Below are 26503 nucleotides of genomic sequence, written 5' to 3' on the forward strand. Positions count from 1 at the left end.
CTTGCAAGCCTTTATTAATGAGCTCAGATCAATTCTGATAAATTAAACATTTAAAGACAAACAACCACAATAACTTTTCAATAATTGGTTCAGATGAGCTACTGCACTCTTCTGCAGACCACGGAATCTCTAACCTAGTCTCATTAACAACAAGAAGTTTGCACTAATACTTTTCTTCACTCAAATCACAATAACATTAATATTCCCCTGCCCTTGCATTCCCCAATACATTACAATCCTCAAAGACTAGTGTTGCAGAGATGAAATCAATGGGTTTAACCTTCAATCGTTGGTTTGTGATACACATATAAAGTAAGTTGCAGCAATTAACACTTCTTATCACTACAGTTTAGAAATGGACATGTTAAACACACATTTCATTTGTTATGATTTTAAATACTTGGTATAAACAAAATATTACACTTCAAGCATGTGGTTTGTGTACGGACATGTTGTATGCGGTATGTGTTATTTACCAGCAAATATAGATCCAGATGTACAAAGTAGTCGCACAATGCAGGGCAGCAAGTAAAATTGCTGCATTGCTTTACACAAACAATAAAGCGCAGAACAGCACCGTATTGTCCAAGATGTGGCGCTGCTCTGCTCTCTTCCTCCAATGGCGTACCTTTGGCTGCTATGCGCCAACCCAGACATTCTTGCGCCATAGTGCAAAGGTGTCTGCGTGGTGGGAAGCAAAGGTTTTGTAATGGCAGGGGTACCAAAAGGACAAATCTCCTCCTCCTACTTCCCCCTTCGAGTGACAACATTATACTTTATTTTTGTCTCTAAGAGGAATTTCACCTTGATGACACATGGACAAGTGTAGCTGCTGTAACTTTGCTGACCAGCAGGGGGAATGAATACGCATGTTTCCGCGGCATTACAGGGAGCATTGGCCAACTTTCTAGGAATGAAGTCAGGTGTTTGGGAAATGTGTGTTCCTGACAAATTAGCATGCATGAGCACCTGTGATAAGTTTAGAAGACCATGGCTGCCTGATTATGGAACCCAGTAAGGACGGTACCCCTCGCGTCTTTGTGGCAGAATGTGGGGCATCGTAAGGGCCTTTGAAGGATATTATCTAACTAATCTTGACACACTATATAGGGGGTGATTTCTTAGCCTGCGCTGGTACACTGGCCGTAAAATGGTCTAATTACGAGTATTTTGTGATTTTAGCACAATACAACTTCTTAGTAAGTGATTTTGAGAGTGCATACAAACTTCTGGGTCTAATGATTTATTTTACTTTAGATTTTCCAAGGGTGAAATTTTTCATTATGTTTAGAATGTTCACTTTGTCTACAAGTCTAAACATAGGGCACTTTAACTTGATGCCTGCATTTAAAAATAAATGTTGCCTATAAGTCACAAAAATAGGATATTTGGTTAATACATAGACACTTGTGTTGTGCTTTATTTTAAATGTCCATGTTTGAATATATGTTTTGATATACATTGTACACTCAAATAAAACTGCTGAAAGATCTTCCCCGCAGTGTCATTGTTAAATGAAAATATGCTTCTGTCAAGATCTCCAGACGTCTATGGTCGCATTTCTAACAGTTGGGGGGTCTTTAACTCTTATAATACATGCTATTCTCCCCTCACACTAGGAGTCTTGTCCTACCAACACCATTTTTGAAGTACACCATATGACATTCTTCTCAAATTCAAAGCATACCCTATGCCACAATTACGTGTCCTTTGTTGCCATTCAAAATGTGAGCAAATTAAGTGGTATTAGTAGGCTTATATAAGCCCATGCCAACCCCCGGGTGACTATAGAGCTTATATTTCCATCTCCATGCAGTACATTACCAGACATAAACAGCTGCAGTTAGAGTGTTAAAAAAGCAAATCTCAGAAACACAGAAACAGTTACATGTTCACGTTTATTCTTTGATTGCTTTACTCTTAATACACATTCAGTGAAATGCTTCATATCAACTGCACCAACTATTTTAGGCTAGTGTTATAGTTTGCTTTCACATATGGGACATGCCGGAATGTACACGAGGGAGTAAAATAGAAGTGGGCAAAACAAAAAACATTTAATTGGAACTTACCATTGAGGCAGATTTCAAAAGGCTTGCACAGATCATCCTCAAACAGGCAACCTGAAAACAAATGAAAGACAGTCAATGTATTAGAATGCACGTTCCAATCACTGGGTCTTACAATAATGTAGGTGGTGCGCAGTTAGATTTCGACAGCCATGATTTCGAAAGAAGAGCCACAATCATACATGTTGGTTGTCTTTACATAATTCCATGCATTATTTTTCTTTAGAGGTGTTGATGCAGTCACCTTTAACGACAAGACTGAGAAATTGAAATACAATCCTCAAACAAAAAAAGGCATCAGCCCTATAAAAACATGATCTACCTGCCTCTATACATTGAAAAAGTTATGTAATGTTTTCAGGCGACAGCAAATAGGTAGCACAAGCGTATGGCAATTGCTCTGGGCGCATTCCATTCCATTGTTTTTATCTCTGCAGTGCCTTTCCAGACGAGGACCACTAAGCCTTGACTTTACCATCAGAAGGCGCCAGCAAGCCTGAGCAGTTAGATTACGCCCAGCTAGCCTGGAATGAATCCACAACGAATTATGAGTTTCTGAGATTATTTCAGGCATTCCATCATCGCATTTTGTTCATTCTAGTAAATAGGTAGCCATTGTACATAGTAGGCAGCAATTTTATTAAAGATGGACACATCAGAGAAGGCATCTCAGATTGGAAACATATTCACTGCTAAGGTGTACATGTTGAAAGGACACAAGGAAATGGAAGTGTACGTATGTATTGAGAGGGCGATTTAAACGGTAAACGAGTGGATTTTCCACAATTACCTTTGAATGATGCATGTGCTTAAATCATGAACATAGTACGCTGATCGATAACAACATATTGACGAACTCACGTTTACTGATACCTCTCTGGGAACGGATCTGAAGATTAACCAGGTGGTCCAGAGATGTATTTAATTTAGAACTACAATCAAATTCAATTCAATAAGAACAGTTGAGAAACTCGGTGGTGAGCCTTGATTCATTGGTCCCATAGTCAAACATAGGCAATTTGGCCGCATCGCCTCGGATTACATGATTCATATGTCTGGCAGGAGGAGGAGAGCTAACCTGACTGTGAGACAGATTTTTTAGAGTTCCACACTGGGTTCCATCTACCGATGTGCCCAAGAGCGTCAGATATGAGAAAGGATCCCCTTATGCAGGACAAACAACAAGAGAAGGCACAGCAGCATTCAAATTCATCACATTTGATCTCTAGGAGAGGCCATCAAGACCCTGAGGCCTGTGCCTCCTCTCAAACATCATAAGGATCTCAAGATGGCGCTGCCTACTGAACTCAGGAGCTGAATGATTAGTCTTTCTTCTCTCTCTGGCTTTCTCTTTCTCAATTTCTGTCTAGCTTTTTCTAGTGTTTCTCTCTCTTCCTCTTTGTTACACAATGCCCATATTAGAGACCCAGACGTTGAGATGAGAAAGGGTACATAAGATCATGTGGTGCTGGAGAGTTGTGGTGAAATGTCACTGTTTGGCATGCTCAAGCAACCCAGAGTGAAGTTGGCACGAGGTAAAGCAGTGGATCAAATGAGACAACTGCATGGACAATTGCTGGAGAGAGAAACCTCCACGGTGGCCGAGCAGAATGAAGGTAATTGTGACTTCAAGAGCACCTGATAGCGACTTCTCTTGGGGAAGCCAATAAGCCATGAATCCTGACTGCATTTGGAACAAACACAGGTCTGCTCAGAAAGGGAGCAATGAGCTCTAAATTGTTTAGCCAGTATTCCTTCGGAGGGAATGTATGTCCCTTGCCTGAGCTAATGCTGTAGAGGGAGAACAAAATAAACGTAAACGGGAGAGATGGGAACTGTTTTATCGTAGGCCATCAACATGTAAGGAGGGCCAAAAATACCTAAAATAAAAGAGGCACTCGCGATGACTTTTCAAAAACAAAACTAAGATGTAGCAACCCAATTCTTCTCAAACTGGAAAAGGACTAAACTGACTGATGACATACACATAGATATTCCTCAATGGCAAGCTCATTGTTTAGATGCAAAAATACAAAAGTATTGGACAACATTAAAAACGAACCACTGACAGTATGCACAAAATATTGTGTCAAAAATATCGAGGTTTGGGGCGTGGCTTCTGCACTGAGGCTAAAAACAGGCGGACTGCATTTCCTCATGGAGCTAACAACTTGATTTCGGCCCCTCCGAGACCATGGCCAGAGCTCTCTAAGCTGATCTTGTGCCTCGCATTGTTTCTGCGCACTTGCAGCAGGCGGGAGCTTATAAAGATTAGTCCTGCTCTTTTTATTGCAGTGACGACATTCTCCCTCACATGCGAGCGCCTGCCATTTTATCGGCTCGCCGCTCTCGATCTCAGAATTGTTGCCAGCGCTTTGGGTGAGCCTGCCCTCTTTCCTCAAGTCATTATTTCTTCATTTCTGGCCAACTATGTTTTATCACTGTAAAGCCCGAACTCTCAATTGTATGCCTGCTATACGTTATGCCCTTCTTTCTCAGAGACTTCTACAAATGGTCTGCCCTGCTTTGTCTCTAGCCTACTTTATGCCTATTGCCCCTGTGATATATAATAGCTGAATTTATTGGCATTGTGGATTAGATGCACTTGCTCTCTTATGGGATTGAACCTGAAGTGATGTGAATGTGGGACTGTAAGCTGTGGGGCAGAATTTCAGGAGGTCTTCTGTTCCCTGTTTCCATGCATGTTTTGCAAGCCCGTGGGAACTACCATAAATTCTCTGCTCCACAACCTGCTGTGAAAACGTATGCCTGTTACATATAATTAATCGTCCTTCTCCTCCCCACAATGTTTGTATCCTCACACAACTCAACTGAACTTTCTCTCACCAGTAATCTATTATATGGACCTCTTAAAAGCTCTCTCATTGACTGGTGCACATCATTAAGATGTCCAGCGACTCCCTTAATCTTTCTAAAGCATCTTCCTCTGCTACTAAACCTAAAAGCGCCAAAAATGATCCTCTATCTCCGATCCGGTCGTCTCCTGATCTGGTCTTAGATACGATTTTAGATGAAGTACGTACCCTTAAACAGATTTAAAATGAATATTACCAATAAAAAACTGCAACAAATTGAAGACCACTGGATCACTATGGAAGGCAAAATGATCGAAATGGAACAAGTGGTGGGCCTGAATTTTTTCTATTTTTTGTCTCTCCGATCTTGTTCTTGCTTCTGGGTGCTGACATGCCTGGTTCTCATTTCTTATTCCCCTTCCTTCTGTTCTGGCTTTATGTCCTTGATCTGTCTCTTTATTTTCCTATCTCTTTAATTCTTCTCTCATTCCCTCTTTCTTTCTACTCTCCTTTCCATTCTATTCTTCCTTTTTCTCTCCCTCTTCCTTTTTCTATATTTGTATAAGTGTCTATTTATTTTTCTTCTTTCTTATTTTGGTAGTACCTCCATGTCATTCGATTATTGGCGCATTGTGTCTTTTTGTTTCCATTGTTGTTTTTGTGGTTTGTCACCAATGTTCCTGTATCCCTGTCTTTATTCATCCACATGTTTAATGTTGTCTCATGGAACGTCTGTGATCTGGGTCATCCTGTTAACCATGAAATGTACTCTCACATTTATCGCAACTTAATTGTCAGATTGCCTTTTTGCAAGAAACCCACTGTAACAATGCTGAATCACTTAAGGTTAAACGTCAATGGGTGGGTCAAGTTATTTTTTCTCCTGCTGTTAACCATAAGGGTGGTGTTGCTATATTATGACACAGATCACTAAAAATTCTAATTCTATCAACTGAATGTTATACGAATGGACAATGGGTATTACTTAACGCCACTATCTTATTCACTTATTCACGTCCTCTGGGGTCCCTCAGGGATCCTCACTCTCCCCTTTGCTATTTAATTTGTATCTTCTACCTCTGATTAAGTCTCTGAAGGCCAACAAAACTGTCACTTTCAACTATGCTGATGACCTGCAGCTGATCTTTACGATCGATAACTCCCCTGAATCTATCCAGCAATTCCAGGGTACCATGCTCCACATCCGCCAGTCGATGGACTTAAACCACCTGAAGCTGAACCCTGGCAAGACCGAGATCATTCTGAATGGGAGTAGCCAAACCTTCTGGGGCCCTCACTATTGGCCCACAGAACTCGGCTCTCCCCCCATTACCTCCCCTTCAGTAAAAAGTCTAGGGGTGACCATCAACAATGATTTATCTTTGAAAACCCATGTAGGCACAGTGGTATCTACCTGTTTTTTTCAGCTGCGCAGGATTCGGAAGATCAGTCGCATGCTCACTCATTCGGCGTTGATTCAGATGGTGATAGCCTTGGTTTTATCTCACCTGGACTACGCCAACTCTATCTACCTTGGCTTACCGCTCTATCTCAGCAAGCGCCTCCAGCTAGTCCAGCACCAGGCGGCTAGATTAATCCATCAACAACCAAGATGGCATTCCGCCAAACCCCTGCTGAGAAAACTTCATTGGCTTCCTATCTCCCAACGCACTGTATTTAAGACGGCCTGCATTATTTTTAAATCCCTTCACGATCACAGCCCCAAATTCATTAAATGTCTCTTACCTAGGTACACCCCCTCCCGCACCCTTCGTTCTACGAGCCTGCAACTTCTGGTCACCCCTTCATTTAAACTACAACGGCAGGGTGGCTGCAGGTTTGAGACTCTGGCTCCTAAACTCTGGAACTCCCTTCCTCTTGAAATCCGATCTTGTAACAGCCTCCTGAGCGCGGGGGTGTCCCACTTGTGGGACACCCCCGCGCCGCACGGCCACCAGCTGCTGCGTGTGTCTCCCTCTGCCTGCCCTCTGCCTCGCCGCCGGCCTCGCTGACGCCGTGGTCGCTCCCCTCTGGTTTACCAGTTGTTTTGCCTTATATTTGTGCTTGTTTATTTTTGCCGTCTGCTCGTTTATTTAGCTGTTTTTCTTTGTTTTGCCCGTAATTTGTGCCTGCATTTCCTTCTGCCGTAACTCCGTTTTTCCTTCTGTTTCCTTCGTTTTGCCCTCCATTTGTGCCTGTTAATTTAATTTGCATCCTCTGTGCCGTGTCCAGTTTCCTTCCTGATTGCCCGCCTACCTCGCCGCCCTCCGCTCTCGCTTCCCGCCACCGCCATTGGCCCCGCCCCTTTTCTCTTCTGTTCCCTCCCCGCTCCCGCCTCCCAGCTGCTCCGCCCACCCGCGCACTTGGCCTTAAATGGCGACCGTGCGACGCAGGTGAGTGTGACCCACTTGTGGGACACCCCCGCGCCGCACGGCCACCAGCTGCTGCGTGTGTCTCCCTCTGCCTGCCCTCTGCCTCGCCGCCGGCCTCGCTGACGCCGTGGTCGCTCCCCTCTGGTTTACCAGTTGTTTTGCCTTATATTTGTGCTTGTTTATTTTTGCCGTCTGCTCGTTTATTTAGCTGTTTTTCTTTGTTTTGCCCGTAATTTGTGCCTGCATTTCCTTCTGCCGTAACTCCGTTTTTCCTTCTGTTTCCTTCGTTTTGCCCTCCATTTGTGCCTGTTAATTTAATTTGCATCCTCTGTGCCGTGTCCAGTTTCCTTCCTGATTGCCCGCCTACCTCGCCGCCCTCCGCTCTCGCTTCCCGCCACCGCCATTGGCCCCGCCCCTTTTCTCTTCTGTTCCCTCCCCGCTCCCGCCTCCCAGCTGCTCCGCCCACCCGCGCACTTGGCCTTAAATGGCGACCGTGCGACGCAGGTGAGTGTGACCCACTTGTGGGACACCCCCGCGCCGCACGGCCACCAGCTGCTGCGTGTGTCTCCCTCTGCCTGCCCTCTGCCTCGCCGCCGGCCTCGCTGACGCCGTGGTCGCTCCCCTCTGGTTTACCAGTTGTTTGGCCTTATATTTGTGCTTGTTTATTTTTGCCGTCTGCTCGTTTATTTAGCTGTTTTTATTTGTTTTGCCCGTAATTTGTGCCTGCATTTCCTTCTGCCGTAACTCCGTTTTTCCTTCTGTTTCCTTCGTTTTGCCCTCCATTTGTGCCTGTTAATTTAATTTGCATCCTCTGTGCCGTGTCCAGTTTCCTTCCTGATTGCCCGCCTACCTCGCCGCCCTCCGCTCTCGCTTCCCGCCACCGCCATTGGCCCCGCCCCTTTTCTCTTCTGTTCCCTCCCCGCTCCCGCCTCCCAGCTGCTCCGCCCACCCGCGCACTTGGCCTTAAATGGCGACCGTGCGACGCAGGTGAGTGTGACCCATTTGTGGGACACCCCCGCGCCGCACGGCCACCAGCTGCTGCGTGTGTCTCCCTCTGCCTGCCCTATGCCTCGCCGCCGGCCTCGCTGACGCCGTGGTCGCTCCCCTCTGGTTTACCAGTTGTTTTGCCTTATATTTGTGCTTGTTTATTTTTGCCGTCTGCTCGTTTATTTAGCTGTTTTTCTTTGTTTTGCCCGTAATTTGTGCCTGCATTTCCTTCTGCCATAACTCCGTTTTTCCTTCTGTTTCCTTCGTTTTGCCCTCCATTTGTGCCTGTTAATTTAATTTGCATCCTCTGTGCCGTGTCCAGTTTCCTTCCTGATTGCCCGCCTACCTCGCCGCCCTCCGCTCTCGCTTCCCGCCACCGCCATTGGCCCCGCCCCTTTTCTCTTCTGTTCCCTCCCCGCTCCCGCCTCCCAGCTGCTCCGCCCACCCGCGCACTTCGCCTTAAATGGCGACCGTGCGAACGCGCAGCGGTCACGCGCAGCGGGCGCGCCGATTGTGCACCGAAGGCGCGCCAAAGGTAAGCCCGTCTGCGCCCGTCCGCGACCGGATCGCGACCAGCGCCAGGACCCCTGGCCCACGAAGACCCCGACCTACCCGCCTGACGTACTCCGCCGCAACCCTCATAGCACTCAACACCGGCCGACTTCCAGACTGCCACCAAGCCACTCCACGACGTACCCACGGACCTTTCAGCTGCCACGCCTGCAAGTTCACCTGCACCCGGACCTGCCCCGCACCAGCACCCGCCAAGTCGAACACCAGCAGCACCCACCTCAAGTGCATCCTGCTCAACACCCGCTCCGTCCACAGACACGCCATCGAACTCTGGAACCTCCTAGACACCACAGCCCCTGACGTTGCCTTCCTCACGGAGACCTGGATGAACGCCTCGTCAGCTCCTGACATCGCCATCGCCATCCCAGAGGGCTACAAGATCGTCCGGAGGGACCGAAACGCCAACCAGATGGGAGGAGGCATCGCCATCATCCACAGGAGCACCATCCGTCTTACGACCAGCATCGACAACACTCTGACCAGCGCCGAACACCTGCATTTCCAGATCCACACCAACCCGAACACCACCCTCAGAGGCACCCTGATCTACCGACCCCCTGGACCACGCACGCAATTCAGCGAGGACATCGCCGACTTCGTCAGCCCGCATGCCCTCCCCTCCGCTGACTACATCCTCCTGGGAGACCTCAACTTCCATCTGGAGAACAACAACGACCGCAACACCAGCACCCTGCTCGACAACCTCGCCAACCTGGGACTCAAGCAACTGGTGTCCACCCCCACCCACCTCGCCGGACACACACTCGACGCAGTCTTCTCTTCCAGCACAGACATCGACTTCAGCCACGCCACAGAGCTTCAATGGACGGACCACAGCTGCGTCCACTTCACCTTCAAGAGAACAACGACCCACCAACACCAGCAACAGGCCGCCCGCAGAAGCTGGAACAAGATCACGGCAGACCAGCTCGCCACCTCCCTGAGCCAGCACCCTCCTGCCAGCTCAGCGAACCCCAGCCAGGCCACCGACAACCTCACGAAGTGGATCAGCAACTGCGCGGACGAACTCGCCCCACTGAGGACCCCGCCTAGCAGACCCGGCAGCAAGAAGGCCCCATGGTTCACCGACGAACTCAAGAGCTCCAAGAAGAACTGCCGAGCCCTCGAGAAAGTCTGGAGAAGGGAACCGACACCAGACAACAGGACCTCCTTCAAACTTGCCACCAGGAAACACCACCAGCTGATCCGCGCCGCCAAGAAAACAGCATTCAAGGACCGGTTGGACAACAACGCACACAACTGCAAGGAACTCTTCAACATCGTGAAAGAGCTTTCCAACCCCAGCGCAGGAAACAACAACATCACCCCATCGCAAGACCTCTGCAACTCCCTCGCTTCATACTTCCACAACAAGATCGCGGACATACACAACAGCTTCAACAACCAACCAACGCACACCAGGACCGAACAACCACCCCCCACCACCACCCTCCACGCCTGGACCCCGATCAGCACCGAAGACACCATCCGCACGATGAACTCCATCCACTCCGGATCACCGACCGACCCCTGCCCTCACCACGTCTTCAACAAGGCCGACGCTGTCATCGCACCCCACCTGCGAGACATCATCAACACATCCTTCGACACCACCATCTTCCCGGAGAGCTGGAAGCACGCCGAACTCAGCGCTCTACTCAAGAAACCAACAGCGGACCCCACCGACCTCAAGAATTACCGCCCCATCTCGCTCCTCCCGTTTCCAGCCAAAGTCATCGAGAAGACCGTCAACAAGCAGATGGCCGCCTTCCTCGAGACGAACGGATCCCTCGACCCCTCACAGTCCGGCTTCCGAGCCAATCACAGCACCGAGACCGCCCTCATCGCCGCCACCGATGACATCCGAACCCTGATGGACAATGGAGAAACAGCGGCCCTCATCCTCCTAGACCTCTCCGCGGCTTTCGACACGGTCTGCCACCGCACCCTAGTGCAGCGTCTCAACAACGCCGGAATCCAGGGGAAGGCACTGGAATGGATCATCTCCTTCCTCGACGGAAGAACACAGAGAGTCCGCCTACCACCGTACAAGTCAGAGGCCTCCGAAGTCATCTGCGGCGTCCCCCAAGGATCATCTCTGAGCCCCACCCTCTTCAACGTCTACATGAGCCCCCTCGCGGCCATCGTACGCAAACACAACCTCAGCATAATCTCCTACGCCGACGATACCCAGCTGATCCTCTCCCTGACGAACGACCCCGCCGCCGCCAGAGCCAACCTGCACGAAGGGATGAAAGAGGTAGCCGAGTGGATGACGACCAGCCGCCTGAAACTGAACTCCGACAAGACGGAGGTCCTCATCCTGGGCTCCTCACCCTCCGCCTGGGACGGCTCCTGGTGGCCCCCCGCCCTGGGCACCGCACCCAAACCGACAGACCATGCACGCAACCTGGGCTTCATCCTGGACTCCTCCCTCTCCATGACCAGGCAAGTCAACAACGTCTCCTCGGCGTGCTTCAACATCCTACGCATGCTACGGAAGATCTTCTGGTGGATCCCCACCGAGACCAGGAAGACCGTCACCCAGGCCCTCGTCACCAGCCGACTGGACTACGGCAACGCCCTCTACGCCGGGACCACCGCCAAGCTCCAGAAGAGACTCCAGCGGATCCAGAACGCCTCAGCCAGACTCATCCTCGACATCCCACGAACCAGCCACATCTCCGGACATCTGAGAGACCTTCACTGGCTCCCCGTCAACAAAAGAATCACCTTCCGCCTCCTCACCCACGCACACAAAGCCCTACACGACCAAGGCCCGAGCTACCTCAACAGCCGAGTCAACTTCTACGCTCCCAAACGCCACCTACGATCAGCCAACCACGCCCTCGCCGCCGTCCCCCGCATCCGAAGAGCGACTACAGGAGGAAGGTCCTTCTCCTACCTGGCCGCCAAGACCTGGAACTCCCTCCCGACCGACCTGCGCCTGACCCAAGACCACCTCTCCTTCAGGAAGAAGCTGAAGACCTGGCTGTTCGAGCAGTAGCGGCACCCCCCCCCCCCCAGCGCCTTGAGACCCTACGGGTAGGTAGCGCGCTCTATAAGTGCCAATGATTGATTGATTGATTGAGGAAATTGTTAAAAACTTGGCTGTTCTCACAGGCCCATGCGTAAGCCACTCCAGGTTCAGGTACAGGCTATATTCAGCGCCAAGAAACCAGTTGGTGAACGTGCGCTATATAAGAAATTATTAACATAACATAACTATCTATAATACACAGGTCACTTTTTAACATATTTATGGACCGGTTAGGTCTGATCCAGATTTCTGGCATAACATTTAATTAAAATTGTCCTCCATTACTAATCCTAATATTATTGTTGCTGGCGATTTCAATGATTGGCTAGACACTTTTTTTTCTGACAGGAAATCTAATTGAAAATTTAAATCACATAAAGCATTCCAATCTGCTATTGCCTCTCGTCCACTCTATGATGTATGGAAAACTAATAACCCGGATACATTTTAATTTAAATTTTTTTCAAATGTTCATCAAAAAAATTCTTGAATTGATTATATTTTGATCTTTAAATCCTTACTCCCCTCCATCCAATCTTCAGAGACTGGCTCCATTTTTATTTCTGATCATGCCCCTGTTTTATCCTCTTTTGATTTATCTCTTGTGACTCTCAAACATGCTCAATGGAGATTCAACAACTCCTTACTATCTGATCAAACTGTTATTTTAGAAGCTACTTCCTTTATAAAATAATTTTTTGAGTTGAACAAACCCAGTGACACTTCTGTCCATAATAACTGGAATGCGTTTAAATACTATTTTTAGACCCTTTACAATTGCTTACACTACAAGAAGGAAAGCGTTGCTGAATTGCCAATACTTTTCCACCCTCAAACACATTAAGACTCTTGAACATACTTATTTTACTTTAAATCTCCTTCTTACCTACAAGACCATATAAAACCTAAATCCACTTTGAACAAGCTGGCTACAATTGAGGCTTGCAACATCCTACTTAAAATAAAATCCAAATATCATGGGTGACAGAATAAAGCAGGTAAAATGATGGCAAACTATCTTAAAGTCAAATCGGAAAAGAAAAGTATTCGAAATGACCTTACTAACAATATACTACAATCTGATTCAGACATTGTTAATGCTTTTCAGTCCTATTATAATTCCTAGACACGGAAGATACCCATCCCCTGAATATCACAGCCAGTCATTTTTTAACGATCTCCCTTCTCCTCCCACCATAGCGGACACTCTGGCTCTCCTTGAAAAAGATATAACTCTTCAGGAGATTTTGGATTCCATCAAATCTTTGAAGAGAGCTAAAGTTCCTGGTCCAGATGGTTTTTCCATACAACGTATTGCCTCTTTTTCATTTATTTTTGCACCACATGTACTTGAGCTTTTACCTCTTTTCTATAGAAGTCTGAAGGCTCCTTCTTAGATGCTCTCATTGTAATTATTCCCAAACCTGATCAGGATTAAACCCTGTATAAAAAATTACCACCCAATTTTATTAATTAACTAAGATTGCAAAATATTTGCAAAAAATCTTGCCTCTAGATAAGAAAATGTTATTCCCCTTCTTATTAAACCTGAACAGTCTGGTTTTATTAAAGGTAGGCTTACCTCACATAATGCTAGGATGTTCGCCAATATTCTTACATTGGGGAAAAGGTATACTGATCCTTTTGCTGCATTATCTCTTGAGGCTTAAAAAGCATTTGACTGTATAAATTGGCAATTTATGTTTAAAACTCTTCATTGGTTTGGTTTGGCCCCAAATTCATTTAATTTATCAAGCTATTATACTCAGAACCATGTGCTTGTGTTTCTGTCAGTCGATTTCTATCCCCTTATTTAACTTCTATAACAGGTTTCCAACACAATTCCTATGAAACTAAACGATCTGCTTATGCAGACGATATTTTGGTCTATCTCTCAAATCCCTTGACCTCCTTACCTCCCTTTTTACAGGAGATTGATTTATATTCTAAAATATATGTTTACAAATTAAACTTCTCTAAAACTGAGATTTTACCTTTAAACTCCTTTTATTATCAATGTATGTTCTCTGATACCAATTTTATGTGGTGTCCACCAAGATTAAATACCTAGGTGTCTGGTTCTCACCTACCATCTGTCACACTCTCGCTCACAATTTTAATGCACTAAAACGTAAGATTCAAAACTCACTCTTTTCTTGGTCTCCTCTCCATTTATCCTGGTGGGGTAGATTGGATACTATCAAAGTGATGATTGAACCTCTCGTTCTGTTTTTGTTCTCTATGTTACCTTTTAAAATTCCTAATTATGGCTTTACTCAAATGAATTCTCCCTGTTCCAAATTTCTTTGGAATAATAAACCTGCCCGTATTGCCTTATCCAATTTAATCAAACCAAAAAATGAAGGGGGCGTAGGTCTCCTAATTTTAAACTATATCATACTGCTTTTTTAATTAGACAAATTTATGCTTCAAATAGAGAATATCAAGACTCGTCTGGATTCATTTTGAACATTCTCTATTACATGAATTTTCTTTTTACAATATTATCTTTATGACCAATTGCGCTTTTACCTCCAAACATCCTATCTTAAAATATTCCCAACATCTATTACATTCATTGTTCACTTTTAGCTCTGATTTTTATCAAGCCTTTCTTGCCTCCTCTGTCCGTTACAATACATTTATTAAGTTTTGCCATAAATCATCTATTTTAAACATTGGAAAGAAAAGGGTATATTATATGTTCACCAATTAGTATCTCAAAATTCTATTATACCCTTCACTACATTATATGAATGTTATGGTCTTCCTTTTTCTTGCTTATCCTGATACTCCCAATTATCACAGGTACTTCAATCTTTTTTATTAACCAAAACCTTTCCTGTTGACTCTTCTCCATTTACTCCCTTGACTCCTTTATACAATATTACTTCTGAGTTTAACCCTAAAGCTTCTCTCATATATAAACTTGTATCCGCTCCTATCTCTGATAGACTAAAATCCTCAATTGAAACAGCATGGGAACAAGACCTTTCGATGTCCCTCTCAACTCAAAAATGGCATAAATTAAGGCACAAAATTTTTACTACCTCCAAAGCTGCCAGTATTACTCAAACCCTATTTTTCCTATACATTAGAGTGCTTCATACCCCCGTTTTTATCCATAAAATCAATCCCTTTACTTCACCTCTTTGCTGGTCATGTCTTTCCTCTACTGGTACATTACTTCATTTAATATATTATTGCCCTAATGTTTTTAACTTTTGAAAATCCATTTGGTCTAAATGCTCTAAGATATTTCAATGTTGTATTCCATTATCAATTCAACATGTTTTTCTTGGAATTAAGTCTGTTGATTTCATGACAAGTCTTCAAAATCGAAGTTATTTGACCTTTTTTTGCTCTTGCTTTTAAGATTATTCTTACTTGTTGGAAAGATAATCCTAAAATATGCATGTTAACATGGTGGAATTTTATTTGTGATGAGCATAGAATTTCAACTTCTTCACCTTCACTGTTATCTCCGAAAATTAAATCTGATTTATTTTGTTTACCCTTTACTACTTTTTTATCTTCACACTTATCTTTACCCTAATTTCTATTTGTCTATCTTTTTTTCCTTGCCTTTTCTCTCCCTCCTCTTCTTCTATTCCTTTCCTATCCCGTCCCTTTCCCCTTTTATTCTGTCTTAAAATATATAAATGACTAACTAATGTTAAGATAGGTACTCTACTCTATTTTTACTTACCTTATAGTATAAGAGTGCATTTTAGAGTGATTTCTTTTTATCATAATAGTAACATATTTTTTATCTTTTTACCTTTAAGATATGTATTTTTGCTATTTCCTTATACTGATTGTAATCTTGGTACTCTCTTTTTAACTCCAATAAAAATTATTTAAATAAAAAAAAAATATTGAGGATCAAAATATTGAGAAGGTAAGTGCAAGTAGGTAAGTATAGATTTACTATTCTTAAATCCCCATCTACGTACCTTGGAAGATATATATATTGTCAAAGTACATATATGTAGCGCTAAATATAGTAAAACTTTGCTTTTCCATAGAAACTTACCTTCACAATATTCGTCTCACCGATAGTCATGACATAATATTTTGTTGATACAATATATAGGACTCAATATTTTGTCCAAACATTGCCATAACAAAGCACCTTGGCTCCTGAGCTAATTGCAACCTCAAACAATTCACTGAACTCTGAGAGCAAACGTATTAAGGCAGCTGTGGACTCCTAGCACTATACCCAATGCAAGACATCGGCCAAGTATCTATAATCAACAAATGGATACCATGCATAGGACTGGTCATTTCTGACCATAAATGCCATAGGCAGACATGGAAGAGTCCCCGCAGCAATAAAAGTAGAGGACACAAACACCCTTGAAAGACCACCATGGCAAGTCACCAAACATTCTTAGGGATCAATTATGACTCTGGCGGTTCACAGAACTACAGACTTGTGAGGACACTGTTATGGTGGTCCTCTGATCAGCCTATTACAATTAGAGCTGTCGGACCTCCATTGCCCTGCCACAGCCCAGATGGAACTGCCATTCCCTGGTGGTGGTGCAGCGGGGTAGAGGCTGCAATATGCTTGGCGGGATCGTTGCCGTCCCACCAAGCATTTTATAAATTTCCTCTCCACTACGTTTTCATATGGCGGAGAGGAAACAAATGTCCCTACATGCCCCCTTGTGCCTCTACTCCATGGGGAGCATGCAGGGGGAACATGTATGCACCTCAGCTCTTGCAGGGATGACTATATTAGTCCATGGGGTGCAGGAACAGTTTTTGTGCTGCCCATTTTCAGGGAACCGCTGTGGGAGCATAAAAAAGCCTGCAAGACATGAGAAGCACTCGTAATCTGACGGGTGACTCGACCACGGGGTTGGCGGTGCAGCGGTGGGGCAGACCCAGCACCGCCCCGCCAAACTCGTTATCAGGCCCTTCGTCAAATCGGCAGAATAAATGGCCAAAACAGTTCAATAATAATTGTCTAGGGTGAAACCCACTGTTAGACAGTACCCAGTCAGGATGCTGGCCAAGGCACAGCAATGAAAGCCAGTGATGAGAAATATTATCACACTCTAATTCTACAGGATACATAGGGTACAATCAACACTGTGCACCATTAGTGCAACATCACAAGCAACTCACATGACTGAAACTGAACCTGCCCCGTTCAAACCACTCCTGTAAAAAAAAAAACAATCACACCAGAGGTGTTCTACTCTGAGAAAGGACCGATAATGTAAGTATTTCTAAAGATCATCATTATGCTGCCTTTCACTTTAATTCTAATCTCATTCCACTGGCCAGTTTTATTCAGATTCAAAATTTGACATTTAATTGTGTTTTGACAACAAGCAAATACTTTCCAGATTTGGTGATTACACAATGACCCTAGAAAACCTTGCAGACTGCCTCTCCCAGATACAAATTATCGCTCACCAGGTTTTCCATGTCCATCTACTTTTGTAACCCATGTGCTCTTCGCTTGCATCTTCTTTGCTTCCACTCAATGTAAGGGAGAGCTTGAAGAAGAAAAGCCCCAGCTGACACAGGTTAGGAAGATTCTTCACCATTTGCAGATGTCAGCAGCAAGCCTTAACTCACTGATCCATTTTAGCAGCATTATATACTCATGTAACTGATAATGCGCACAGCACATGAAATATTCCAACCAAGATTACACATGTGTGTGCCAGTACCGGCCCCTCATTATGGGTGCCAGGGCTCTAGCCCTCTCATTTTTCCAAACTAAGAATATTGTCAGCCAGGTTGAGCAAAAGCCAGCCTGGCAAGCAATCACCATGTCAAGATCAGGCAGCCAGGCGCTTTACATGTGTTAATCAAAAATGCCTGTCAGCCAGAGCAAAGTTTGCCACCTTGGAGGTAAAACTAGTGAAGTTGGTGAGCATATAGAGAAAGGGGGTTTCTGCATAGGAAAACATATTGTGTCTATAGAGGGAAAAAGGTCACCAAATGCATTTGCAATTGGTCATGGAATTTTAAGTGAAACACAAATATTTGCTCAGGCAAAAATGAAAATTACAAATGAATTCCAGAAGTGTCCCAGGGGTAACGAAACAGTTTCAACTTACAAGGGTTACTACTGGAAACTTGTGAATTCCAAGAAACTTTGAGATTTCATTTAAACCTAGAAGTCAACCTACACAACTAAATTTCGACTCATTTTGTGAATTGAGAAGTGAGAAACTATAATGCAGGTTCACAATAAAATACTTCTGTCAGTCCGGTCAAATATTACATACACTTCAATACACTGATTGGGGTGATCAGGAGATGGTTTAAAGATTGATTTGTGATTTCCAAACTGTAGAAGATTGATGTAGGCATAAGTCAGGGCTTTGCAAGTTTGGTCTTTCCGACTAAATAAACAAATATCTCAGCAGGTTGGTGTTCCATGCAAATGCTCAGAATCAGGTTATATATATTTTAACTGGGATGCCATTTACGTCCCATTTTATACAGTGTCAATAGAGTAACAACAATCCATTTTATGAAAAAAGCCATGTTAGGTGATAATTTTTAGTATTTTAATGGTACAATATATAATGCAAATTATGTGAGATCAGTGCATAATTTGTGCCAATGGTTGCATGTGGTGGGCACCGGCACTCATTTTTGTGGACCAGAACTTATATTTTATCATCATATTTTGAACCAGAACTTGATTAAGAAAAGCAGAAAAAGGGAGAAAGAAGGAGCTAAAAAAAGTATTTAAAACTGTGACATGGAGACACAGGAAGTCTATGGTGCAGAAGTAAAAGGCAACAGATAGAATCTAGTCTAGACAGCTTTAGTTTTCAACAGAGCTAGCAAATCGTTCCCAAGAAAATCTTAGGAACCCTGCTTTTATTTTTTATTTTTGTTTTTTTTTACAAACTAAGCATTGAGTGGGAGCATGTTTTGGGGAACCTCTTGGCTTATGTTTAACATTTAACGTGTTAGTAAGGAAGCAACTACTGCAAAAATAGTGTCATATCTAATTTTGCAATGTTGAGCTGAAAAGGGATATGCATTTTTTGCTTGATAAAAACACTTTATTTGTTTGAATATAAGGAAAAAAGAGCAAGCACACATATAACGGACCCGTACAAGACCTACATTTAAACCACCCGCTCGAGTTCACACATTTGCAGAGTACAGTCCATAGTATGCCCACCATTGCCCCCATATCTTCCGATGCTTTCTAGGGCATCCACGGGCTAGATAAATTGGTTCCTCCAATTTAGCGGAGCGGTCTATGCTCAGCTTCCGTTACTTTGGGGGACTTCCAATATTTAGCAATGTTCTTTATAGTCATCAATGTACCCAAACCCAGTAGGGTTTGGTCCCCTATTGCACCTCCAAACCCATCCACTAGGCCGAGCAGCATGACTCTGGGCAATGCCTCCAGCGGATGACCCAGGACCCTCGACAGGGTCTTGAATATAGACAGCCAATACGGCTGGATAATAGGGCACTTTCATACCATGTGGTAGAAGTCCCCCACCTCTCCACAACATCTGGTACAGTTGAGGTCTGGAAGTTTATTGGCTTTCCATAAACAATAGGGTGTATAGTAGGTACAATGTAGGTATTTTAGCTGGACAATGCACAGCTGGGTCGAAATTGCTAGGCTTCGGGGTGCCATACATGCCTCCCTCCAGGTCAGCTTCCTCCAGTGCCCTCAACCATGCCTCCCATCATTCCTTCAGGGTCTGGGTATGGGAGATGCTACCCCTAATAAGTCAGCCCATGAGAATTCAGGCTTTCAGATGGTTAAAATCTGGGGGTCCGGCCAGTGCCTCTCAGTCGCTGGAGGGATCATGTCAGGGTTGGAGATAACTGAAAAATAATGATTTGTGAAGGGAGAACTCTGATTGAAGATCCTGCAAGGATTTCAGGTGGTCACCCATTCAAACGTCACCTATGAGCGATATGCTAATAAAGCCCCATCCATCTGTAGAGATCCACTTGGACCCTAGGTGTGAGGGGGTGAAGGTTGAGGCTCCATGCGAGGTCCGGCTACCATGTCACATGGAACGCCAGATGATGTAAACTCAGGCGCTTGTTTGGTATGGCAGGGTGCCAAGTCTCTCTGTCCCTACCCCCCATAGGGGGACCAGGAGTGACTTAGGCCAGTTCACCCGCAGTCCCGATGCTCCCACGTAAGTGTCAAGTATAAACATGAGACAGGGCCTGGTCCTCGTCAGTTGTGCCATGACAAGAGGGTGTCCTTGGCGTAGAGGGTAATTCTGTCTTCAAGTGCCATCCTTGAGTCAAAGCCGCACAGCTGGGCGTCGCAGCATATCCAACTCACTAGGGGGCCCATGGCCAGAGCAGAGGGGTGGGGGGCACCCCTATCTGATGCCCCGATTAATTGTATACCTGAGGGAGACCACTCCATTCTCCCTCACATGCACTTTGACCTGAGAGTACAGGGTCCAGACATAAGATAAGGACCTGCGGCCTAGACCCATTTCGACCAGCACCTTCGGGAGAAAGGCCTTGTCCAAGGAGTCAAAGGCCCAGTCGTGGCTCGCAATTCTCGAGGGTGGGGGGTTGGAGAGGGAGGGTCGTGCGGGGGTTATCACGCAGGGGTTACTGCGGGTGGGGGGGTAAAATAAACCTAAAACTTACCTGATCCCAGTCCCACGCCACCTCTGCTCCTGGGCCGGTCCTGAACAGGAATGCTCTCTCCCCTCCTGTAGCCAATCACACAGCGTTGTGATTGGTGTTAAGTCCCGGACAGCGCCCAGCCGGGCATCTGTAGGGAGGCCATTATCTCTATGTAGGCTGCATGCAGCCTACATAGTGAAAATTTAGAGTGTGCATGACTGCTTTGGTCAGCCCCAGGGCCGACCAAACAGTCAGAGTACTCAGAGGGGTGCAAGCCACTCCTCCCCGACCCGCCCTCTCACCAGCCCCGACCAGGCATACCCCTGCATTCTGCTTTCTCGCAGCACGAGAAGCAGAAAATAAAATGGAATTTAAAATAGCGATGGCACACTAGGACCCCAGAGCGCATACTCAACCGAGATGTAAACCATAACACTACGGAATGTAATGTTAGCAACAATAACAACCTGTAGAAATGTATGCAATAACCCATTATTTATGTATTGTATGTATTATGTATACATTTGGAAATGTTGTACATGACTATGACAACAATAAGCAACTACTACAAAGAGAGAGCTATTGGATTAATAGACTGGAAACCCTGAAACCTTTCGGGATGAATGATAGAGTGGAGTACAGCTGTTACTTGTAATCTAATTCACTTTAGTCTCTGGCTGATCTCCTACATTAGAATATGTATACTTTATGTTGTTTTCTATGTGACATCAATAATCCTTTTTCCCACCAGGCTTATCATGTTGACAACCTGTATTTCTGTCATTTGAGTTACTTTCGTATCTAGAGACATCATACGTTTGTTTTAACAATGTCAGCACATATCACACATGAGTCTATTTAGTGAGCGTTAGGACAACACTCACTCATATATTCCACTCTAACAGGGCGACTATGCACCTTCCACCTATAGTCCTTTGTTTATGTTCATTACGCACTCTGCGTCCACATAAACTTCCGTTACTTCAAGCTCGACTAACACACCTGCTGCGAACTACGGAGACTAGCAAACATTTGACTGAGGAAATCCCAGTAAGTAACCATCCCCGACTATACCGCATATTTTAACACCATTGATGAGACATCGTGTCAGATGTTAACGCACTGTTTGTTTAGCCGGACACCCATGACTAACTGAATCCGGTTGTACCATAAATCACTAACTTTGAGAATCAGACGATGCTTGTTATCACGTAATGCTCGCCACTAACTTGATTCCGGGTCCGTTTGACCCCAGCTTGAAGATATCACGTACGTTTTATAAACGTTCTCTCGCTTATATTGTTTCACATGTTTTATCCCGTTAATACTCGGGTACTTTTTCCGACGATCATGCATGCATGGCGCTCACTGAACTTCGGTTTTGTTGGACACTAACCTGACGGCACCACGTACGCTGGACACATGTTTTTTCTGCTGATATTGATACAAATCAGTTTTGCCTTGTTAACCATCGGACACCACCACCACCAACGTATTGAGCACTGAATTTCACTGAACACCTTCCGAGTATTTCTGGTGCAGAATTTTTAAGGACTAAGCAAGTCTTGACCCTATAGTTCACCATTTATGTAATACACATCCAATTGGTCACAGTTTACTCATACATGTTTTAGTTTCCTCGTGTATTCAACGTATTTATTTGTTTACAGATACCTGTTCCCTGGTGAAGGGTATGACTACCAGAAACGCATTGGATCTATGTTTTACATGTTGGGAGTGAAGAATAACTCAATTTGAACAACATGTACTTTAAACACCTTATGAACTAATAAAATGAAGATTTGAACATTCACTAAAATTTTGGAGTCAAAACTTTAATCAAAAGATCAACCCCGGCAGGGGACACTGTAGTGCCATGGGAACGTTCCCCATGTAGGGGTACGCTTATATTAATCGTACATGACTATGATGACAGCTCTATTCCAAAAAGTAGAGAATACCAATAAAGAAATTTAAACAAAAAATTGTATTTAAAATACCATTTTATTCTCTGCTTCTCGCACTGTGAGAAAGCAGTGGGGCGGCACTCCTCTGCCCTAATGGAGGAGCCGCCCCTGCAAAGGACTTCTCAAAATCGAGGAGCATCAGCGCTGTGGCACACTTTAAGTCCCTGAACCTAAAGGACATGAATATTTAAAGACCGAACTTTGTTTTGCAGCACACACTGTTCAAGCTCTATGTCAGGTTGTGGGTCTTAGTATTATCATTTGTATCTCAGGGTAGGCTGAGTAAGGCCAGACATTAATAGAGCATGCACAGACATAAATAGACACACAACCCATAGCTGGTATTATGACTGGGTGCACCCAGTGTGTCAATCTTCCCTACAGATTCCCTCACTGCCATCCTACCACGGTGCCCCTCATCTCTCCATATCCTCTCTCTTTTCACTTCTTTTATAGCACTACCCATCCCAATGTAGGGTGTCAAAGCGCCACAGACAAATATTATACAGAGACAATGAATAATACAAGCTTGTAAATCAATGTACAGGAAATGTTACATAAGACAAGGAGGGCTACAAGGTGTAGGAGTCACATTTAATCGATACTACTGGGTATTGTATGTTAAGAGTGCTTGGTCGGGGAAACACAAACTCAGGATTTAAAAGGTAAGGCTGTGTTTAGGGATGTTTTAACTTATAAGAAATTATTACCATCCAACAGAAGCCTTTTTAGCAACCCTAAAATTTGATTTGATGGAATAAAACATTGAGATTATAAACGGATGCCTTGCAGTTTGCATGCAGATCTTTGATGCCGGTTCATCGATCACGGTGCTATATTTGGAGGATTACAACATATCAATTCCAAGTAACAAAAGAATCACTGTGACAATATCAGTAAATCACTGACCTATTTGGACAGAATACAATACTGAGATCTGCATTTTACGCACATGCAGTAAACCCATTAGCCCTCTGTTGTATAGTATGATGAGTCAGAACTGTGACTAGACAAAACACAGATCTCACAAGCAAGCACATTAATCACCAGAGTTATCTTGACATTATTATGGTTCCTGAATTTGGCTGGGCACACAAAGAGCTCTGCACCAGACCTCTTGTAAACCTATTAGATATGTTAAAATGCAGACCGTGACGAGCTTGGTGCCTGGTGTGACAGCACCTGTCACTGCATAAAACATCCAGGCATACTTTGAGATAGCTGATACACACAAAGCACAGATGCAAAGAAATATATCTATTAGTATCAATGCACTCACTGATTAGCACCCCTGCAAACCCCCCGGTGCAGAGAAAACAACAAACAAGCACACCTATAGGTACACAGCCACCCATCCACACAGACCAAAAGATATGTTTACATTGTTTTTATTGTTTTATTGTTTTTTTATGCAACAATGAGGCACAAAAGATGACAGAAAAGCTAAAATGATGTAAGGAGAAAGGATGATAATGGATTGTAAAGCTTCTAAACAGAGTGCTAAAGAGTAGTCAACTTTAGGTTCCTAGTTGGGAAGGAGGAAGCAAACAAGAAAAGTGGCAAACAGTACGGGAAGGTAGCAAGAAAGGGGAATACGTGGATAGCAATAGAAGGGTACAAACAATTGAAAAATCAGGACCCAATGCAGATTTGGGAACCATGATGGATTGCTGGAGAGATGTCAAAACAAGACAAGGATAACCATAAAGCCATGCACAGAAAATAACCGAGGTCAACAAAGACAATAATAAAGACACACCCAGAGCAATAGAAAAACAAATAGAGGTAAACACAAACTAGCAAATACACATGGAGGGAAAGAGGGACACATAGAAGGAAGGATGGATTGAGGGACGGATATGTGCTAGACAAAATATTGCACACTTGCTCTTTAGCTCTTTAGTTAACAAAGTCAGAATTGGGGTGGTGGAAAAATCACCGAGTGAGAGAATGCTTCAATTTCCATGAAAATGCTAAACTTGCCCCTTTCAATCTTTAATCTTTATCTCTTTGACATATAACATACTGAGCTTTCCTCGATCACTCCACGTGTACAAAACATCTTGCATGCAGGTATAGTCTTTAACTTTACTAGTAACAGACATATTCGGTAATAGAAGATTAGGATTAACATTTCCAAGAATGCACTGATTTCTTAAATAAAAGTTCAGTATGGATAATATAATGACCAGCATACCTGAGGAAACTAGTTGTGTGCTGCCTGGCGCCGATGCAGGCACAGTTGTGTCATGCTGCAGGGATGTCTGCTTTACAGACAGGATTGTTTCTGTGCAGGACGGGATACCATCCTACATGTTCCACCCAAGCCGTGCCTAGCTGGCATAAAGTACTGCAAGGCATCCCTATAAGCTGCATTGCATTACTTAGTAAAACGGATTTGCATGGTGTCCACGCCACCAAAGTGATGCAACCCCGATGCAAATCGCAGTAAATCTGGACCTGGGTCTCTTAAAACAAAAAGAAGAGAAAGGGGGGTGTCCAATAACTTTCAATGACCTTGGGCAACTATCATAAGAAATAAGACTTAAGGATGCAAGGAACAATCACTACAAATAATACTGATGCAAAACATAACTGATTTCTTTGCGTAAAACAAAATGTATAAAGCTGAGCTCAGACTAGTCCCCACACATCTAGGTTTGAATACTTGCATGTATTTACTCAGAATAATATCATATAAAAGAATGCATCTATCACATTATGTGTATCTTTACATGATTCATCAAAACAAAAAACATTACACTACTAAATTCATAAAGTACCAAAAACTGAAATATAAACATCAACACATCAAGAAATCAAACATCAACATCTGTACACATTATATGGTCATTTCTTGCCTATCCTGATCATTCTTCAAAACATTGCAGGTGATGTATGTTTCTCTTATGAGAACATCAATCACCTTGAGGTAGCCAGAGGAAAGTCACGCTTGAAACAAATTATGCATTTCTAATGACCTATTCCAAGTTAATATTGAAGATAAAGTTTATCTTTTATTGTTTCCTTCAACAAGGCACTGGTCAACACGTTTCGGCCTATACCCCTTTCCATGCCTCTTCGGGACCAGTGGAAGACAAGCGACCGTATTATGAAAGAGTATCACATTGAAACACAACACATTATTATCTTATTCTTATTTATATAGAAGAGCAAATCCTCCATCACAGTCCCCTTAGAGATGGATGTCTGTGCAGCCTACATGCTCACAGGTACTAATTGGAAAACATGCTGGTCTTAAACCTTAAAGGAGCATTCAAAGTCGCCCAACTACTTAAGCACCAATTTGTACAAGTGTAAGACCCCACGTCGTTCAATACCCTATACAGGACCAGAGCTCACAAAGGGGTTAGTAAGTATAATGCATTATCAAATATTACCATGTGTGTCCATGGGGACCCCTGCATGGCTCATGCTCTTACCCTGTACCTGTAGCTACTTATTTGGACCAGAGAACATTCCAAGAATAAATCACGGAAGGAATCTGGTCATCAATAGGAGTACCCTATAGAACACATATAAGGCGTCAATGGTGATAAAAAAGAAGAGGTGACGAAAAGTCTGCTCCCATGAGCACCCCGCTTTCCTACCTAGTTCCATGACTGTTTACCGCAATGTAAAGCTCTTGCTTTAAAACCATCCACTCTGGAACCTAAACACATCGTGGGGTACATAATGAGTACTTAGATATTACCATATGTGCAGTTAATAGATTTCAAAGAACTGCACAATAGAGACTCTCCCAGGAAAATATTCAACAGGACTCTGTTGGAATCATGGTGCTTCCAGGAACCAAATCTCATCATAGGTACATAATACGCACTTGCATAGTGCCCTATTTGTAGTTAAAAGCCTACAAGGAACTGCACTATAAGGGTCTCTTAAAACAGCATTTTGGTATTTGTGATGTCTTATTTTCCAATTACTGCTTTAAATTAATCTAATGTACCTCTTTTAGTGTATGTGGCTTTCAGCATTTTTTTCTTGCTGACAAAGGTTTGCATGCAATAACTAATTGTAAAACAACAAATACTAGCCAGAGAACAAT

General features: G+C 44.0%; 1 protein-coding gene across 1 annotated transcript in view; it reads right to left on the minus strand.

The window, feature by feature from the left end:
• Window positions 1–26503, minus strand: part of PTPRN2 (protein tyrosine phosphatase receptor type N2) — a 2458064-nt gene that overhangs the window by 2106765 nt on the left and 324796 nt on the right. Inside the window, exon 2 of the mRNA XM_078663270.1 lies at window positions 2073–2123. Coding sequence (XP_078519396.1) covers window positions 2073–2123 — 51 coding nt within the window. The remainder of the gene's footprint in view (window positions 1–2072; window positions 2124–26503) is intronic.

Source organism: Lissotriton helveticus, chromosome 10 (assembly GCF_964261635.1).
Source record: "Lissotriton helveticus chromosome 10, aLisHel1.1, whole genome shotgun sequence".
Classification (NCBI taxonomy): domain Eukaryota; kingdom Metazoa; phylum Chordata; class Amphibia; order Caudata; family Salamandridae; genus Lissotriton; species Lissotriton helveticus.